The sequence below is a fragment of the Hippoglossus stenolepis genome, chromosome 11 (assembly GCF_022539355.2).
Source record: "Hippoglossus stenolepis isolate QCI-W04-F060 chromosome 11, HSTE1.2, whole genome shotgun sequence".
NCBI classification, from domain to species: Eukaryota; Metazoa; Chordata; class Actinopteri; order Pleuronectiformes; family Pleuronectidae; genus Hippoglossus; species Hippoglossus stenolepis.
The window spans coordinates 11,320,144-11,341,555 of record NC_061493.1 but is presented as its reverse complement, the minus strand read 5'-3'; the positions used below and the strand labels follow the sequence as shown (position 1 = coordinate 11,341,555).

At 41.1% G+C, this 21,412-nt stretch overlaps 2 protein-coding genes across 2 annotated transcripts; one reads left to right on the top strand and one right to left on the bottom strand.

Moving 5' to 3' along the window:
* The first annotated feature begins 3,290 nt into the window (after positions 1-3,290).
* LOC118117966 (relaxin-3 receptor 1) lies at positions 3,291-6,303 on the top strand. Its single transcript, XM_035170674.2, has 3 exons — positions 3,291-3,862; positions 4,302-4,745; positions 4,841-6,303. The coding sequence occupies exons 1-3, from the start codon at positions 3,668-3,670 to the stop codon at positions 5,450-5,452; spliced, it is 1,251 nt and encodes a 416-aa protein (XP_035026565.1). The 5' UTR covers positions 3,291-3,667; the 3' UTR covers positions 5,453-6,303.
* Positions 6,304-11,639: 5,336 nt separating this feature from the next.
* sirt6 (sirtuin 6) lies at positions 11,640-20,925 on the bottom strand. The gene is made up of 8 exons (XM_047342138.1): positions 20,746-20,925; positions 19,612-19,739; positions 16,840-17,022; positions 15,543-15,602; positions 14,630-14,725; positions 14,458-14,538; positions 13,504-13,627; positions 11,640-12,797 (listed from the first exon to the last, which is right to left on the bottom strand). Exons 1-8 carry the CDS (start codon positions 20,923-20,925, stop codon positions 12,480-12,482), a joined length of 1,170 nt encoding a protein of 389 aa, XP_047198094.1. The 3' UTR covers positions 11,640-12,479.
* Positions 20,926-21,412: the final 487 nt, after the last annotated feature.

Here is a 21,412-nt window from a genome sequence, read left to right as displayed (position 1 = left end):
ATCATGTAAGGGCTGAGCAGAGATACTGCTGGCCGGGGGTGAAAAGAGGTAACAGGACGAAAAGATAATTTATCCTGCTTTTCTCTACGAGCTCAGTTTGTCTGCGGTTCCATGAGCTTTTGAGGATAGAAGCAGAAATATCATTAATTCTGCAAACTGGTGGCTGTGGCAATCTGCACATGTTGCTCCCTTTATGATGACTGTGATATTTTTACCCATACACCGATGTCTAAAGTCATTACTCGCAAGAGGACCTTTATTAAAAACGAATTTGTCACCTCTCTGAAAAGGGCGCAGTTTGAAAACCTGACTGTCACTGCTGCTATATGTTTTGCATTGCAGAAATGCAAAGGGAATCATTCAGATTGTGAATTCAAATGGCTTCGTCTGCGTGATGCTCTTTCCACATAGACTGACAAAGAAGATGGCCACTGGATGTACTCAGCCCTGAATCTGTACGTGAATAACAGAGAGCACAGTTAAGTGATTCTGAGTAGAACTTCTGAACGGTAATGACGAATGATGAAAAGCTCTTGTCAGTGGCCGAGTTCATTCCAGGCTTCTCTCATTCATTATAATCTCTAACAATTATCTCTCTCCTCATGTAAATTTAATCTGATTTAAATATGATAGAATTAAAAGTCAGGGTACATGCACTTCCCTCTGGGCTTTATCGGGACTTGCAGACAAAAAGAAGCCCTCAGTGTCACACAACACAAAGACAAACTAATGAGATTTAAATTAAACATCTTTAAACAGCTTTTAAAGATTCAGCAGAATGCAAATGATGATGACGGTTCATGTATGAAGTATTATTTATGTGAGATGGTTCATTTCATATACTGAAGAATGGATAATGTGTTTTGTGTTTGTTGGGATGCAATAAAATTCAAAAATCATATCGATATAGTTTCCACGAATAGCATGTACCACAAGTCCAATATATATTGATATAATGTTTGCACATTTCGTAAGCATTATGAGGTTTAACACCTAATTGATCAACCGCAGATTTGTGATATGTTGTACTGCAAGTGTTATGTGCTCATAAAGAAGAGTTTAAAACTACAACGTTCACTCAGTAGAAGAGAATTTAAACTTAAAAGAAATAATCTTGTGACGTGTATCTTGATAATTAGCAATAATGACCAATTTGGAAATATTTTTGACTTGATAGAATTTTAGGCCATATCTCTCAGCCCTTCTTACACAGACTGTTCACAGAGAGCTTTGGGTAAGATGCCAACAATATCTGGTAAATTTGGTAAATACTAAATAATATTATTATGTATTCCGCTTTGTATTCGTGGCTTTGAATTGTATTTTATTTTGTTATATTTTATTCATGGGTTGTTTGCTTGTTTTTATCAGGTGTAGTATTTAAGTTTGTTGTGCAGTTAGTTTGAATGTTATACATAGAATTATCCATCGATATTTGTAATTACATAAGATTTTATTTCAGGGTTGCCTTGACTGGCTATAGGGACTAAGAGAAGAGAATAAATTGTCTCCAGCTGTCTTGACAGGCCTTTAAATCCGACCATTTGAAGATGTCCCTCGTGGCAAACTGTTGATGTGTTGTTGTTGAATCACAGAGGTGTCAGATGCTGCCTTTGGACAAATTCTTTAAAAAACGCATGTGAAAGATTTTTGGAAACTGATAAGTCACAGAGCGTCCGAGCGAGTCCAGTCCTGCCTGTTGAGGATTGAGAAAATGACAGAGCGTCTGAGCCAGCTTCACCCATCCTGCTCCTTTCTCTCTGATGTGTATACAGGTGGCCACACCGCTGCTTTATGTGAATACCAACACTGACCTATAAGAAATGCAAATCGAAAACAAACAACTCTCCCTCTCTCCCTCCTCTGGCTCCCTGACAAAGACTACAGGCTGTTTGAAATCTAATTATCATTCTTCTGATGTGCATTTCTGATGCATAACATCAAATCCTCGTAGGCTAAACAAACCTTTCCTGGAAATACCACCCTTGTACTTTAGCTGCACATCATATTCAGGGATTTCTAACGGTTATATCAGAGCACAACGATGAAATGTGAGGTTATAGCCGACGCCATTCTGATAATGTAAGATGGGAAGAGATGGCCCGGCTGCAACTCAGTTCAAAGGAAGCAGAAACTCTGAGCAAACTTTAAATGAGGTAAACAAGAATTAAAAATGACTCGGAAAAGTTCTGCAGTGGCCTAGTTATATATCGCACAGTTATATATTCCGTTAAAAACAACACAACCTCCTCAATGAAAATTCGTTTTGAGGTCCAAGAAAAGTAAATTGTCCACTCCTGTTTTTTTCCACCTACACTTAATGTCAAAGATAAAATCCTTTTTTCACATTTGAGGACTACTCAAGTTTGTCGATGTCTTTATCTTGTCCTGGCTAGATTTCCTGCTATGGTATTACTCATGCTAGGATTATTACTGCTTCAAGAAAACCCCAGGAGATACAAGGCTGGCAGTTAGATACCATTTTCCCATCATTCCGGTTGAGTGAATGGCAAAACTGTGCAAGTCATCAAGATTGGAAAAAGGCACCAATTCTAGCCTCGCTGCATTGGCCTCCTGTTTGTTTTGCATTGAAACCCCTGTGTATATCACGGTTTTATTCACTCCCTATGAGCCTGCACGCCATCTGGTGACCTGAGGCCATCATGCTTTTGCAGTATAAGGGCCCCCAAATCTCTGGAATGACGTATTCCAGATGAGATCAGAAATGCTACGTCTTCTACTGTTTTTAAATCACTTTTTACAACATGCTTTTTTTACTTCAATATTTAATTTTACATTCATTCAATGGGTATTGATTTTTTATATTTTATCTGCCCACCTCTGGTCCCATACGATTCCTACAAAACAGAAAATATAAAGAAAAAGAAAGAAAATGACTTTAATCTCTCTGTGAAATTATATTTATCATACTTAATTTTTTACAATTATTTATGTTAATTTTGTTTTGCGTTTTTATCCTCTTGTAAAACACTTTGTAACTCTGTCATAAAAAGTGCCATACCAATAAAGATTATTATTGTTATTATTATTATTATTATTAATAATAATAATAATAATACATAATTAATGTTACCATACAGCATACATACATCTTTCCCCCCTGATTATTTACTGTAAAAATACACCTGATTTTACTGGAAGTAGAAAAGAAGAAATGGTTTTCCCTGTAGTTGATATCTTCACGAAGCGCATGTTGCACGACAGGGCCACTCATGAGCGCCACCAGGCGGTGGAGCTGAGCCCCGCGACTATAAAAGCCTCCAGTGTGTGGATGCTGCGAGCATCAGTGAGAGAAGAGGAGGCTGCTGTCGCACTTCAGGCTCCAAAGTAGACTCCTTCACATTCAACAGCTCCTATCGTTAAGCTTTTTATTCTTTCCTCCACAACTGGAAACAACAACAACAACAACAACAACAACAACAACAACAACAACAACAACAACGCAGATGAGCTTCTAGAAACCACTCGAATAAAGCTGGGATCTCCCGCTGGGACTTTGAACCTTAAATGCAGCAGGACGGGGACGATGGGGATTTGTGCATCCGAGACTGAGCCCGACAAGAGGAGGGAAACCTGCGCAACTTATCGCTTTAAAAAGTAACTTGTCCCCGTTTATTTCGTATTTCCCCTCCGCAGCTGCTTCATCATGCAGAGCAACAGCAGCGCCTCCGCAGCCCTGAGCGCGTGTGGAGAGGAGGACGAGCGCGAGCTCTCCAAAGTGGTCAGTCCCACAGGAGCAGCCTCCAACCTGGCTACTCTCAACATCTCCCTGAGCTGCTGGCTGCACGTCCTCTCCAAGGAGTCCTCCCTGGACCTGCACGGAGACGGCGCCAACCTGGCCGTAGGTTTGATTATCGCATACTTATCAATCAAACAGTAATCCAACTATATTTGTACAGAGACCTTCATGCAGGTTATAGTGCAGCTCTAAGTGCTTCCCAATCATGAGCCAAGAAAAGACAACACGAATAACAATGTGGACAGCAAGATGCCATCAAGACTTTAAAAGCTACAAAAGCAATATTATAATTTTTAATCAAATTAGATGAAAACACACTCTAAGAACAGTTATATTTAATGCAATTCAAAACATACATGTAATATGTTGTACTTATAAAATGTACAAGTTTCTGTAAAGTTTGTGATTATACATGAAAAACATGCTTCAAACACTTTTTTCTTTTCTGCATGTCGGGTTTTGGCTTTAATTTCCTTATGTGCAATTTTTGTTTGATCCTCTTTAAGAGAAAACACTAAATCCGAGTGTTGTTGTCTGACAGGTGCGAGTCCTCATCGCCCTGGTCTACCTAGTGGTGTGTGTGCTGGGGCTTGTGGGTAACTTCCTGGCACTCTTCTTGCTCCACTCCCGCCGCCGGGGCCACCACCACTCCTCCATTGACTGCTACGTGATGAGCCTGGCGCTGACGGACCTCCAGTTCGTCCTCACCTTGCCATTCTGGGCCATAGACACGGTGCTAGACTTCCGCTGGCCTTTCGGACGCATCATGTGCAAGATCGTCAGCTCGGTCACCACCATGAACATGTACGCCAGCGTCTATTTCCTCACCGCCATGAGTGTGACCCGCTACCGCTCCCTGGTTACCTCACTGAAGATGGAAAGCCCTAGGATCGCCACTGCTCGGGCCAAGTGGGGCAGTTTAACCATCTGGGTGGTGTCACTGGTGGCTACGCTGCCTCATGCGTTCTACTCCACCACAGTCCAGGTTTTGAGACTCATCTATCATCCCTGATTTGATTTGCTTACAGTGTATTGTCTGTTGTGGGCGAACAGCCTCTGATGCAGTTGTTGCTTTTACAGATATCTGCTGATGACGAGCTGTGCTTGGTGCGGTTCTCTGACTCCGACTCAGGCCACTGGGATCCACAAGTCCTGCTCGGACTCTATCAAACGCAAAAGGTCCTCTTAGGATTTGTCGTGCCCTTGATTATCATCAGTGTGTGCTACCTCCTGCTCCTGAGGTTCATCCTGAGCCGACGCATCGTTGGCAGTGTGGTCAGTGGAAGCGAAACCGAGAAGTCAGAGAGCGAGAGGGGACGCCACCGCCGCCGCTCCAAGGTCACCCGCTCCGTCACCATCGTAGTTCTGTCCTTTTTCATCTGCTGGCTGCCCAACCAGGCTCTCACCATGTGGGGGGTGTTAATCAAGTTTGACATGGTGCCCTTCAGTAAAGCCTTCTACAACGCACAGGCCTACGCCTTCCCCCTGACTGTGTGCCTGGCCCACGCCAACAGCTGCCTCAACCCGGTGCTCTACTGCCTGATCCGACGGGAGTACAGAGCTGGACTGAAGGAGCTTCTGCTCAGGGTGTCTCACTCCGTCCAACACGTCCTCACTCTGGCTCTGAGAGGGAGACGAGTGGAGGAGGCACCATCCAGCCTGGTCGGGATACACAAAGACATCAACATGTGATTCACTGTCGGAGGAAAAGTGCTCATTCACTTTTTACTTGCTAAGAGTTGAAGGAGAAGATTGATCTCCCTCTCATGTTAGAACATGAAATAGGAAGCTACAGCCAGCACCTGGTTAACTTAACTTAGCATCAAGCGCTAAAATAGCCAGGATTTAACATAAAACCCCAAAATGGCCGCTCGCTGTTTTACGTAGGTTTATATGTCAGACTATTTCTTGGACGGGACCAGTTATTTCCTGGTGCGGTTGTTTTTGTTCAACAAATAATAAGGCTAGGTGTTAATTACTGGGTGCTAATGAATGAACCTTGTCACCATGTTGGCTCCCTGTGTTTCCAGTCGTTATGCTAAGCTAAGCTAACTAGCTGCTGTAGCCTCATATTTGCACAGAGACATGTGTGGTATCAATCCTCTCATCTACCTCTCAGTGAGAAAGGCAGGCAGCATATTTTCGTAAATGTCGAACTTTACCTAAAACTTGTGTGCCCTTTTTTATGGTGCCATTTTTCCAAACAGGTTTTTTTCTTTTCCTTTTTCCCACACAATCAAGCAAAGTGCAGTGTACTATTTGAGATTGTCAGATTTCCATTATGACTGATGTGTTTAATATCTGTGTTATTATAGCTAACTCAGTTAGGGCATTGGAATCTGTCACTCTTCATTTGTCATTCGCAGTTAAACTTAACTCCAGGATATATATATATTTTTTTTTCAGTGTCGGTAGTGTTTGATAGAGCATGACGCTGTCTGCCATTTCCACGTCTCTTTGTGTCCGCCTTGCTGTGCTTCTGTGAAATGTTTTGTGGATACACGTGTGTTCTGTGACATTAAATAAAAGGAGAGGACAAAAGAGTCTAGTGACGTCTGAGGAAGTTAATCTCTCCTGCAGCCACGAAACTGCAGAGACGTGGCAAAATTAGGCAGCCGCACAAAAGCTGCCATACTTTTGCCCTTTTTGCAACCTTTATAGTCTGCACATGGATAAATATCTTCAGCTGCACACTGATAAGGGCACCTGCCACACACACAAACACAGACGCATACACCAAAGTTGGGCCAGTGGGTCACTGAGGGAACCTGCATCTTCCTGCCACGAACAGAAAACAGTCAAAAGAAGTAGAGTCAGTTCTCCTTCAGCTTACTGCCCGAAATGTTCACTGTGATATCGGAGAAAGTCTTATGTCGCTGTCGCACATCTATTATCGTTTCCGCTGATTTGGGGTTTTCTATTTTATCAAGCTGGAAACGGACATCCAGAGCATCAAGTTTGAAGGAAGGACTCAAACATTTTACTTAAGTAAAAGTACAAAAAAAATAGACTTTAATGTACTCGAGTAAAAGTACTGCGTTAATTTTTGTACTTGAGTACAAGAAGTAAGTAATTACTTTTAAATATACTTGAAGTATTAAAAGTAATAGTACTTGCTGAGTAGGACAAATCCCCCTCCCATTATTGATTACTTTGCAAAAACTTGTGAACATTACTGCAATCCATAGTTAAACTGGAGAGTAGAAGAAAGTAAAGATATTTGCTGATATATGCAGTGGTGCAAAAGTGAAAAGTACCTGAAACTAAATCTACTTAAGTAAAATACAGCTATGTGAAAAATGCACTTACGTATGGTATTAATAATAATAATAAGTTATATTTGTATAGCCCCTTTCATACAAGAAATGCAGCTCAAAGGGATTTACATACAATATACATACATAACAATAAAAACGTTTTAAAATGTAATTGCAATAAGTAGAGATGTTAAAATAACATATAAAAGAAAAGGAGTGAGGGCAAGTGCAAGATCTAGTTAATGGTGGAAGCAAAGAGAGAAGTTTTATGTTTTCTTTTAAAGACATTTACTGAACTAGCTTGTCTGCGAGTGTAATCGAGTGTAATTTATTAAAGCTGCGTCTACGAATTGTATTCCCCCCGGCTGATTTTGGGAACCTCTGATAGACTTGCTGCAGATCATAGCGGGGACATAGTTAACTACAGAGTCAGCTCTGTAACTCGATCACATATTTTTAGGCCTGGTTAAAAAGAAAAACAATCTGACAGGTGTAGTGATCCTGGCGCTGATGAAAACCACTTGAGGAAGTTACTGATGTCGGTGTACTGAGTAGCCAGAGAATATGGAGGCACTGGGAGCAAACTGGGAGCAAACTCCACACAAAAAGATTTTTCTCCTTGTGAAGTCCCAGTGCCAATCACTGCACCACCGTGCTGTCGTGTGATGTATAAAAAGAAACAGAAATAGGTCAAAGTCAGTCACACTTGGAGGTGATACTATGAAAAGCACTAAGTATAGACATGATGCATGTTTGCATCTCAGTATGCAAAGATGTTTGCAAAACAGCACAAAAGCTCCCACTGAAGAAAAGTACAATATTATTTCTGACTATTGTAATGTGCAAGCTTTTAAAGATTGGTCAGTTCTGCTCTTTCTGTGAACAACAAATGCCAAACTACATGTCAATGTTGTACAAGAGAAAATAATCTACAAGAGGAGGAGTCCACTTTCAGAGCTCCACTTAGTCTTAAATCTAAATTCAGCTTTTTCTGGTGCTTTTAGCCGCATCTCACAATTTTCCACAGGACTTGAAGTTAAAGCTCTTGTTATGAGCTCATTGTCCTCGGCCTGAAGAACAAGAGTTGTAGTTGAAAGCTTTCAATTTAAACTGCTTCCAAACGTCTTAACCATGATGGGTGAAACCACTTCTAATGGTCTTGAACATGAGAAGATTGTAACCACGTTTCCCAGTTTTCATCAATAATGCCACAGGCTGCAGCTGAGATGTCTGAAGGCTCGACTGCTTAATACGGTCATCATCATGTCGAGCTTTCAACCGATTCTCATGATGCTGATCACACAGAGCTTCAGTCTTTGGGATGAAGACTTAATGAGACGCGGTTGAAAGCTCCAGCTGAAAGCTCATTGTCAATCTGCTTTCAGCCACATCCCCCAGTTTTCATCGTGAAAACGTGTGTTAGACCCATGCTCTTCGATCAGTCACAGCATGAAGACCAAGCGCTGCAGTTGAAAAGCTTTGGACACAGAAAGCTTTTATTGATTTTCATCGAGGGGAAATTCCAGCTGTTTTGTCTCCAACATGAAAACCTTTTAACTGCATCTCAGTTTTCCTGACTAGGAGTCGCAGTTGACAGCTCCGGCTGAAAGCTCAACTGCTTCAGCAAAGACCCAGAATAACAACAAGTGGACGTTTCTTACACTGTCGCAGTTGCCCCATAAGATGGACGTGATCTATTGGTCCGATTCCAAACGTTTTTGCGAGTAAAATCAATTTACACACCAGCATTTATAAACATAGGGCCCATGTTGAAAAATACCAGAATTCCTCTTTTAGGTCTAAAAGAGCATTCAACCACATTCGCTCTTAACTCTTAATTTAAGATCAAATTACAACTGCGCCTCATGGTCTCTCTTAATTATTAGCTTTTTTTCTAGATAGTACAGCCTTCTCGATTCGGTCTGATAGAGATGTTGAGAGAGTCTTTGACAGTCCCATGATATTCAGCTTTCAATCCCCTCTGCTGGTCTTCTTCATCACCACTAAATTGTGAGGAAGAAAGCTGTGAACATGTCCCTGGCTTCCCTAGAGTAACAAACATTCACACCCAGAATCTGCCTGAGCTCCACTACTCAAGGACACTTCATCTGTATGAGAGAGTTAAATTATCATATAACCCGACATTCAAAACCACTCTTTCTCCTCAGTTAGCGGGATGTTGTGCTTGGGAGGTAGCACGGGTCGTTCACTAATCAGAAGGCCGGTGGTTCGATTCTTAGCTCCTCCAGTTCATATTTCAAAGTGTCCTTGGACAAGACACTAAACCCCGAACTGCAGTTTGATTGGTTAAGTGCTATAAATAGAATGAATGTGTGTGTGTGTGTGTGACTTGTAGCGTCGACTGCTTTAAGTGAACATCAAGTCAATTTATGCTGTTTTCAACACTGGAGAATCATTTGTCGAGAACAGTGGCGATGAATCCGGATGCAGCTGTTAGTGCTGTTGTAGCAGCACGACTTAGTCACGTTACAATTAAGATGCAAGTGTCTTAAAAGGACATTGATAATGTTGTGTTCCTCCTTCAAGAAGAGCAAAGAGTGGGAGTGACTGCCCTGGAAATGGTTCCTGCACGTGGAGAAGCAGGTTCCCGACGCCCCTGCTAATTAAAAAAAAAAAAAACATTATCAGCCTGTGTCAAAGAGCGAGCTTGTGATAAAATCAGTTCCGCTCAATTTAGAGTGTTTTTGAAAATGTTTACTTCCAATTTACGAGTAAATTACAGCTACTTATCTCTCTTTTCTCTTTTCTGGAGACTCAAACCTTCAGGTGTCGAGGAAAACCACTCAAAACTGTCTCTAATGGCTCGTAAATTGTCCGAACTTTTGGCTTTACTCGTTACAATTTCCCAGCACTTCATTTCGTTTGACGTAAAAGCAAATATATTCAATCTATGAATCTGCTCCTGCTGGCATCTGAAGGAGATTCTTCTGAATTCGGACATCAAACGTTGGTTTTCAGGTTCACTGGACTCATCGCAGAGGATATGTTGACAGTGTTTTAAACCCAGAGAGGCAGTTATGGGCCATTAAAATTGAGACAAAATGAACACTGTTTTTAAAGCTGATTTTACCCTGAAGCGTCACGTTCTTCATCTTCATCCCATTTGCAGTATCACGCCTATGAAAACGTCACTTTGCTTCCTCAGAGACTTGCTCAAGCTCGCTCATGCTGAAGGGGGGGGAGCATCTATAAACACTGTTAACAACCATCATCAAGTCACTCTAATGAGATTCAAGGACTCAACACACCCGCTGTCTGATTCCGTTAATGATTTCCTCCAACGGTCTGGTGCCACAACCTTTAGGGAGCCTAAACTCTTCAGTCTAAGAAGTCATTAACACTGCTTTACAGGTTAGTCTGACCTTTTTGGCTACATTCATTGTTCTCACTTTCCTCAAAAGTGCCACGGAGCTCCACAGCAGAGTGTTACATAGTTAATAAGCTCTCCTCCAGACTTGATTATGGCTTCGTCAGACCGCAAGATCAACAGTCGTCTAGTCCCTTTGTGCCCACTCAAGCCGTGCCGCCGCTGACTGGCTCCCTGTGGCCTTTCTGTGCCATTGTAGCAGTAGATAGTCTGCTGCTATATGAGCTTTTCCAGTTTATAATGATGGAGTCTGAGAACTTTTCAGAAACCATTCCTCACTATTCTGACTGAAACTCACAAGCGCCAACGAGAACATGGCTCTGATCCTCACTGTCCTCTGTTGGGCCTGAGAAACTGTGTTTTTAGTAAATTTACCATAACAGAATCAAATTTAAATATAAAAATAAAAAACAAATATTACATTTCTCTAATTTCTCTTTTCCTCTTGTAAAATTAGGCCTAAAAAAGTACATCAAACAAGTATAAGGTCCACTTGAGACCTGGTATTAATATCAGTGAAAAGCTCAGAGTACGTCAGTTCACACATGCATTAGAATGCACCTCTACGTGTCTGGAGTGACCACTTGTGATGAGATCTCACTCCCCCACTCAATATGCAAAAACACACGCACGTCATTTCTGCCCGTGAACACTAAGCGGTGTCGTCTCCAGAGCCGTGATGAGGACCATTCACAGAGCAGGCAGTTGGAGTGAGCGTGTGTAGGAGTAACAGCTGTTGCATTGTCCGACTGTTCCATCTGTTGCTCATGTCGAGGAAAACAAAGTGCCTTAATAGGCCGAAGCATATTCAACATCAGACATGCAGCGACGTGATCTGCACCTGTGTCCCACTGTGCAGCCGTGGCATTGGGGAATGAATGATCTTATTTACTAAAGAAAAGGAAACTAAGGTGCAATTAAAGTGCAGGGTTTTGTTTTTTATCCTGGAATCTGTATTTACAAGGTGGAGGCTCTTCCCATTGACAACATGTTTTCTTTACAGACAGCAGGTTCGATTACCACCTTCATTCACGATGCAGTGATGGGTAATGAATCTTTTAACTAGCGGTGTATAGATTCTGTCCTCAGTGATGGTGAGGAAGCGACACGGCAGACAAAGACTCATACGTGCTTTTCTCCATTTCCTTTGAAAAACAGGTTGGCATTTGCAACTAAGCCACTGCTGGCTGCCAGCACTTATACAGCACACATAGAACAAAGCACAGAACACAGGTAGTAGTTACTATCTTTAATGCCTTTACCTATATATATATACAAAAAACAGTAAAATGGCAGACAAAGTACAAGGCTTTTTCCTGAGATAAAAACACTGTCTTACAAACAAACACAACATGTGATTACGGTCCATTTACAGCTAATCAGTAGAAGCACATGGGAAAAGCTTTTAACGGGGTGCTGCAATTTTACACACCTCGATAAAAGCTTCACTTATCACTGTGTTCTAGTTCTCATTGCATTGTCCTAAAGTAAAGGTACATCATTCGTGTTCTTACAGTAGCAGGACGTACGGCCAGTACTTCGGGAGCTTCTGGTGTAGACAGTGGATATCCAGGCCTAGACTCCGTCTTCTGTTCTTCTTTTATCACACGAGTCAAACGATTCTTCGCATTCTACTTTTTGTAGGTGATTTGGGTCCAGGCGACATTTTGGCTAATCTCTATGAACAGTTTTCAATGTGGTCAATGTGTTTCATGTCTTTTGTTCTCCACACGGACTGTTTACCTGCGTGCAGCCAAAGCCTGCTCCAACATGATTGGTCAAACTAAAATCAGGAAACCAGAAGGCTTCCAGCCCCCAAATCTTGTCCCTCACCTCCACATTCTACATATTCTCATGTAGAGTCTTTTTTACAGAGACTAACTTCTCTTTGCTGTTCATTGTGACTGTGATGGTAAGTGTACAAAATCTAGGATTGACCAAAACCACGAGGGCGTAAGATGAGTAGAACCTCCATCATCTGTGAAACTGATGAAACCGAGCAGCCTCACATGTAAACTTTGTTTCTGGATGGGTTTGTGTTGAGACGCAGTTGAAAGAAAAAAAATACCTGAGGCTATTTCTCTTCATTTTTCACCACTGGGGAGTCTCCTCTCTCTCTCTTTACTGAAAGCATCTCCTCCTTCACGCTCCCATTGTCTGTTAGCTGTGCAGCTTCTCTCTTCCTTTCATCCTTAACAAGGGTCTTTTTCACCCTCCCTTTTGCAGGAAGAGCACGCGGTGGTTTGACATCTTGGGCGGCCTCTGAGGCGCCGGTGGAGCTTTCGCAGACCGTCGGCCCTTCCCACTTTGGGATGTCCAATCCCAGCAGCTCCATCACCTGTTTCATGACCTCGTCCACGTAACCGTTGATACGAATGTGCGCATGCTTGTCCTATAAGACAAAATATTACAACAAAAAATGTGAAACAAAAAACAAGAAGGCATCCGCAAAATTTTTAGGGCCAATTAAAGGGGTCAAAATGCGATTTTGAGAATAAAGTCCCAAAATTACGAGAAAAAGTAATAATATTGCAAGAAGGAAGTCGTAATTTTAGGCTACGTATCATATCAGAGGGGGAACATCAGGAGATTAGCCTGTCACCTGCGTTAAAATGAGGAATGAGGAGCAGCTAGTTAGGAAATACTTTAGTGTAGGTTTCGCAAATAACAAGATAATTAATATTTTGTCACATCAGCACCATGTTATCATGAGTATCAGGAGTCTGAAAGGATTGTGTAATAAACAGTGTCTGTTTTGGAGAAAGAACCACACAGACTTTGTGTGAATTTGCCTGTGGAGGAGGAAATGTTAGGTCGTGTTTGACTCTGAGTTAACGTTGGTTACATCTGTGTTTCTCAAGAAACACTGAGATTGGTTCAAGATTTTGGATCCAGAAGGAGTGCAACCCCGGCCAGCATGGGTTTCCCCCAAGAAATGTTTTTCTAGATTCTTGTAATATAATGACGTTATACTTGTAATATAAGATTTTGTATAGTTCAATATGGGCCTTGCACTCTATCACACAAGAAGTGACTGCCATTGGATGCTTCCGCATGTAAATATGTGGGTGAGGTTATGTCGTATGATTGAGACTCACATGCTTCGTAGGCTGCAGGTTGACAATGACAATTTTCCCTCCTTTGCGTTTGGTTAGGAGCGGAAGGTTTCCACTGGGTTTGATCTGCAAAGACGTGCCGAGGGTCAGTGCCAGGTCTGCTCGTCTGCAAGTCAACAGTAGAGAAATACGTCACACATAAATGGTTCAGAATAAACTCTTTAAAAACTGAAGAAAGACATAAATCAACATTAAAACCAATGACTAAAGTATTCAGACTTTAAATATAGTTGTTTGTACAATGTTTTTTATATTTAATCATTTATTTAATCTCTTTTAATCAGGCCGTCTCATTGAGATTTCTGATCTCTTTTTCAAAATACATGTGGTGACATTCACGATCAGCAAATAAAACCCAATAGAGAGTTAATAAATAAAAGCAACACAATAAGGACTTAATTGAAACAAATACAAGAATCACGGAAACATCACAGAACAAATATTTAAAATTGCCAAGGGGAATGTGAGACTGCAGTTGAAGGACAAATTGCAGCTCATTCCATTTAAAAGCTGCATCAAAGCTGAACCTTCTGTTCAGGCATCATGTTCAGTGGATATCGCAGGTGATGTAGTTACTAGAGTAGTGACTACAGTTAAACAGTAACTATTAACCTGGTATGGGCTACAAACAATACATCAAGATGCAGCACATAAATTCAATTAATCTTGCCGTTGTGTAGAGAAATAATAAACTGTAATAAAGCTAAAGGATAGAAAATGTTGAAGCTGAAAGAGGCGAAAGGAAAAATAAAGCAGACTGTGCTGCGTGTCAGGAAGCTAAAAAAAACAAAGCGCTAAAGAAAGGAAGTCAGGATAATTAAAAATGTTTGTTAATGGTTTATCAAGGCAGACTCTAAATCGAAAACAAAAGGGCCAGTTATAAAATGTAAAAGGGAAACAATTGAGCACAAACTGCAGCAATAGTATCTGTCTCACCTGCCGGCATTTTCTGCTTTGTCCAGGTCTCCGTCAGGAAGAGCATCCTCCCAGTCCAGTATGGTGCTGATAAGCTTCCCTCTGTTGCAGGAAAGAATGTAAGAAACACACGGTTAATAAATCACAAATGGTAAACCATCATTTCCGAATGATCCAAGTGCGTACGCGTTACCTGCAGGCTCTGAGTCCTCTGGAGCGCATCACGTCACAGTAACGTCCTGTCGGCTTCAGGCCCATCACACCGATCACCTTTTCTCTGACATACTGCCTGGAAAGCCAAAAACAACACGGTTTAACCAGAGAAACCTTAGTTTACTAGAAAACACGGCTGCTGACATGCTCCAGGAATAATTTCAGTTTTCTTCTCCTTATTCTTATTCTACAGTTGTGAAAAGGTTTCTCTGCTGCTGCTGCAGTGTATCTGCGTCAGATTTCAACAACTGTGTGTTCAGAATGCTCTCCTGCACAAGTTATTACCTGTTCTCTTCTAGACTTCCTGTGATCTTTAACAAGTCTGGCCTTTCTCCTCTGATTTCTCTTATTGATGAGATGTTTTCAATTTCAGAGTTGCCATTGACTGTGGTTTATTTTTTTTATTTATTTAGATGCTAACACCACATCTGGCACCAACAACACCACAAGATGCAAGAAAGCTGAGATACTGTGTGTGCTGTGTGGTGAACAGTGACAGAAACTCTTCCTGTTTCAAGTGTACCCAGTTGGTAATTTGTAGGGGGTTGAAGGGGGATAGCATCCAAAATGACCAAAAATACCTCTACCTTAATAACCTGCCAATTCTGCCATCCCCTCTCAGCCACTCCTATGAGAGACAGGGCTGCGTGTGCAGATGTAGCATCCTATCGCAATATCTGCAGTATATTTTTCCAATTTGTTCTCTTTCTATTATGTTTATTGTGTCAGAACCAATAAACAAATTGCCTACTGAGTGTGCCTAATGAAAATACCCCAAAGTGAAGCTTGTAAAGATGAGAATAGTCAAGAGTTTAAAAATGTTGGTGTTTGGAGCGAGCGTGTGTGTGTGTACGTGTGTGTGTGTGTGTGTGTGTGTGTGTGTGGGTACGTACCGGCCGCACTTCTCACACTCCTCCACAAACATGTTTCCATGAAGCTCTGATAACAAATCCCTAACGGAGTGAGAGGAAATAAATTACACAAAGGCAGAAAAGAATCAGAAAGAAGACATTGATTTAGATCGTTGCTAAAGTTAATAGTTATAACAGGAGTCTTCAGCCCAGCATTTTCTCAGTGCTTCTCTGCAAATCAACCTGCGATATAAATATTCTGAGTACTTCTACTTAATGTTCTTTTGAGTTCTGGCACCTGCAAGTAGAAGTGTCAACCAGTTTACTTCACCAGTTAGTCTGCAGTCTGCGATTTCCTCAGTGAGTTTCCACTTTGCTGCCTGACTGATGGAGGAGAGAGGCAGAGCCAAGGTGGCTTCAAGGAAAGTGTGGGTCTGAGTACTAAATGAAAATTTGGATTATTTTCCTTACACTGAGAATTATTTGAGCAGCGTTTGAAGAGCGTTTCATGTCTGGCGCTGTTGCAGCTGTTATCGTGAAGCAGCAGCAGCTTCACATTAAAACAATGAGTCATAACCACACATGTAAAAAACAATGTGAGATCTCACACATTTACATAAGCTGCATACTTTGGTTTGGAAAATGTTAAAAACAAAACTGAAGTGGGGAAGGTTGTCGTTAATATTTTAACAATACTACACCTCCAATCAATACTGCTTATTGATCCAGCACCATCACACTGTATTCTTATCTTTCGTTTATTTATGGGTGAGTTCATAAATTCGACATGACCAGTGTGATGAAAACGGCCAAAAATGAGAGAAAAAAATTACTGCACGAGTACTTTGACTTTTTGGTTTGGCCCATGTCCCATTCACTAACCTGGAGGAGGCAGGGTTTATGACCTTTACTGAAGTCAGCCACCCAGTGGGGATCGAGGCACTTTGGCTTCACTTTTAATGGGCAGCCATGTTGTCCATACAGTCCATGGTTTGGACACATCGCTCATGTTTCCCTCCTCACATGTAAATTACATGTTGCATTTGTGGCAACGAGCATCGACTCTACCGAAGTCTAACCACACTTGGGAACATTCACTTCTCTCCAACATTTTAATTTGTAACAAAGAGCAGCGCCTCTGTGCAGTTGAAGTGTGTCTTTGTTAGTGCAGGTAAGAGCTCCTCCCTTGGCATACAGGAGAGAGGACTCTTGAACTTTCTCTGGAGTTTCTCCTGCCCCAATTTTGTGTATAAACATTCATACTGGTTTGAAAGCTAGTGGTTTAGTGTTAGTGAAGAGAGTATATCATGCTGCAGGACAGGAGGCAGAGTGGAGATACCTGGGGAAGCCGGAGCGGACGTGCAGGCCATCCACATTCTGGCTGATGAGATACTTAAGGTATCCGGCCCTCTGCAGGCCCACGAGCGCCATGTGAGTCAGGCTGGGCTGGGCGTCTTCAAACGTGATGTCAAAGCGAGGTGACTCACCCTTTTCTTCTAACGTCCACACTCCCTTTGGACCCCTGGAACGGAGGATAGTGATGAATTAAGTATAAGGTTTGGATGCAGTGAGTGGACAGGAGGCTTTATCTGGCTTCAACTAATGTGTGTGTGTGGGTTTTTATTCCCACACACACACACACACACAGTGTTAATGATGTTATTGGAGGATTTCTGGAAAGTTTGTGTACCAAACTGACAATGCACTGTCAAATGCTGCAAGTTGGAGCCCACTGACAATACCAGGGACAAAAAAACAAACTGAGATTGACAAAGAAAATTGGAGAAAGCATATTAAATAAAATTATCCATACAGATGTTTCACAAAAGCAACAAAGATCGAACATGACAGAAAAATGTCTCACAGCATAGAGCTGCATGTTTTCATGGTGAAATACATTAAATCTGGTGTACAATCCACCATCATTCACTTCATGCTTCTACAATTACCCATTGAGTCTTGTGCGTCTGAATGAAGGATGAACACAGCGCTGCTGACAGTGCTGGTGCCGTATGACAACCTCGCTGCCGCAAGTTACTTCAGGGACACACAACTTATCTCTATGCATCAAACAAGGGAACGCAGCCTGTGAATCCTCTGATGCAGTCACAACAGTGTCATCTCTCCCTTTCTCTCATCGCCAATATGATTCACTGCCTGCTCTGCCAACACCAGTTCAAAGACATACCAGCATTAACGGAGAGGCACCTACATCATTTATTACATGCTTATCACCATGAGAGATGTTGAAAGACATGAAAGCCACAGAGGATCTGTAATGCTGGTAAATAAGGCAGAGGTGGGGGAGGTACTGACTGTCTTACTCTCAGCTGGAACATGTTTGTGTGTGTGTGTGTGTGTGTGTGTGTGTGTGTGTGTGTGTGTGTGTGTGTGTGTGTGTGTGTGTGTGTGTGTGTGTGTGTGTGTGAATATGGTTTGCGATAGTTTTCCTGATGCAAAAAACGGGCTTTAATGATGAGGCTGTCCAAGGTCGTGTCGTCCTGCCATCGACCAATCAAATATTAAATAGTCGAGTGTCCATCGCCAAGCATATTTATCTGAATTCACACATGCAAACATCTGTCATTCCCACTAGCTGAACCATGAGTAAAAAAGAATGAATGAGAGAATGAGTAAAATAATATAAGTTCTTGCAAGTTACATGCGGCATCTATTGCACTTCTGTCCGTCCTGGGAGAGGGATCCCTCACATGTGGCTCTCTGAGGTCTCTACGTTCTTCCCCCCTGTTAATAGGGTTTTGTTTTGGTAGTTTTTTCTTACTCTTGTTGAGGGTTAAGGACGGAGGATGTCACACCTTGTTAACCCCTATGAGTCAAATTGTGATTTGGGAATATGGGCTATACAAATAAAATGTCATTGATTCTTTATTTTATGTGTCAAAGCTCAGTTGTTGGAGGCAAACAAAGAAAATTAATACTCTATAAAAGACGAAAACAAAGCAGTCTCAATCTTACAAAAAGCTGTACCACCCTCATCTGCTCAAACAGTGGTACTGCACCAGGGATTCTGCAAGTTTAACTTCAATTTAAGATTTTTTAAGGCCATAATGAATGAAATTTAATACCTATTTCAAATAGGACAGGAATAAATAAATACCAGAGTCCCAGAAATATTTTCTCTTCCCCATAATTTATGTTCAAGGAAGAAGAAGATAACCCTCGAAACACCACGATAGTGTAAAAACTGTTTAGGAAAATGTTATGGATTGAGTACAACTAAAGGATGTGTTTGAATTTGTTTGTGGGTCCATGAAATAAACACAGAATAGTGGGTTTTCTGATTCATCATACACAAAAACCTTTGATAGATGTTTAAGTCTAACTCGAGTGGAAAACAATTAATTGTACACTTGGAATATGTGGAAAACTCTGTGTTTTGACAAAAGGTAAACGTGAATAAGAAAATAGATTCAACAAATGAATAATGATGGACTGAAATCACGTGAGTTAATATCACTCAAGCGTCTGCCCCAGAGGAGATGAAAACATCAGGCATGTGTGGACGATGAGGAAACTGCAAAGTTCCTTGAATTGATACAAGAAACAAACATATTGTGATCTCTGTCACCAAGCTCTCCATCATGCAAACAAATCCGTGGCTTGTCTTAGTTTGAAGTTTGATAAGCACTCTTTTAATGAAGTCATCTCATCGCACTGTCTTCTGCTGCAGTTGCATAATAGCACCTGAATGGAGAATTAGCACCACCTCATGCATGGAACGTGCAAAAATGCCTGATTTCTTTATCCATTTTTCTTTAAAACGACACAAGGCTGCAGCTCAACTTCACACAACCTTCACTTTAAAAACTGAGGTCACTGTAATAAGAGGACCCATTTAGTCAGTTTCCTGTCCAGCCTGAAGATGTGCAGCAGCAGGGGCTCTGTGTTGAAACAGAGTTACAAAGAATAGCAGGATGGCCCCTGTTCATGTTCGCAGGTATCACCTATTGTTATACATATGTTGTTTCGTTGTATCATTTGTCAGTGAATGTTGTTTAGCAGGTGTGAGGTTTGCTTTTTCCCCACCAAATATGCGCAGTAACAGTAAATGGTGAAAAAGAAACGGTAATGACTTGGTTTTGTGCCTCACCTGAAGTCGGGAATTCCTGCTGAGGTGCTGATTCCAGCTCCAGAGTGGACGACCAAGAACTGAGACTCTTTAATCAACTGGGCGAGAGTCTCCACCTTCACCTTCGCCTCTTCAGCACTGTCAAACGTCTGCCACAGCACAAAATACTCAATCAGATGCTTTTCTACATGAGGGACGAGTTATATAGTATCTGAGAAAGAATAGTAAGGTGCAAGCGAGACATAACTTTATATTTCACACAGCTTGAACAGTAAATTAAGATCAAAATATTGTATCTAATGATAGATATGAAGCCTGCAAATAAGACATTTGACATTTTTTAGATCCATCCATTTGCTTCAGGAAACATGATCTCAAAAGGTAATGGCATTATAAAGTATTAAATATTTCAACTGGTTTCAAGAAGTGGTGTCACTGGTTCAACTCTTTTGTGTGAACTTCTAGTTTAATTAGGAGCTGCTTTCTTAAAAAATGCAAATGAGCTTTTCATATTAAAGAATAACTACATATCTACAGTTTGGAGAGATAAAAACTTAACTCTCTTCTTTACGGCTTTACCCCCTATCTGGGCATCATCCATTAAATTAATAACCGTTACATAACACAAGGTAAAAATGGCCAAAAATGGTATCAAGATTAAAAATGTCATAACAACAGATACCGATACCTATCACGAAAAATGTCACTTTTTTTTTTCGTTGAAGTTTTAAGAGTGATGTTTGCCCCTGATGAGCAGAGAATGACAAACACTTGATAAAGAGAAAAACGTTTTATAAATCTGAGGTAGATTATATCTCCTCACTGTGTTTACACAATGCATAACCATAACCATCATATCGACTTATATTGGCCCTTTCTTTTATTGCTACTGATGAGAATTATACTACAGTAATTATTGATATTGTTCTATTGCCCAGCCTTGACACAAACAACACTCATCTCCCTACTCGTTTTTACCTAAAACCTTTAATATGGGTATTTGTGTTAAAGTCTTCAAACGTTTATAAAAGGACCTAAATCTTCTTCTCCCTTCACATCCCAAACATGCATGAACCAGACATCCTCGGCTAACATGCTAGCTCCGTTAGCCGCCTCTTTATGAGATGTAGCTCCGCTTTGTGCGTGTGAATTTACCTCAGGGAGTCCGCAGACACCTTTGTCCGCATACGGAGAGAGGCCCGCGGCGTAATTCACAGACATGACTGACGTTTTGGTCCGTGTTGTTTTGGTTTTAGAAATCTCTTCCTGTGTGTTTTCTACACAGTGGGATGCTAGCGGCGCTGTTTGGCTGACGTCATCACTGGGCGACGACATATGCTGCGTTCATTGAGATTACAGAGTACAGACATATGCCTTTTTATTGGCCCAATCTAAATTCATCATATTCTGACATTGTTAACAGGATAATAATTATGTGTGAATTTAACTTAGTTTCATAGTAGTAAGTGGAGAAAAGCAAAGCCCTCTTTTGATTGGCTTTCAAATGATTTTAGATGATTTTTTTTATCACTAAAGAAAATGCACTGTGGCAATGAATTTGTATAAAGATGTATGTACATTCTTGTTATTTTAATTCATGTCCCCCCTTATGGAGGTCCAGTGGGTGGAGGTTTGTAACCACATGTGTTTAGTTTCTAGTCTAAATATCCCCCTTTCATATGTTTGACAACTTTGATATAATCTTTGTCTTTATGTAAATGCTCTCTGGAAGTTTTGTATGTGTTTTATGTATGTTTCAAGAAAAAGAAACACGTTCTTGTCCTGTAGGAATCCATACTGATTTAGAATTAACAGATTTTAC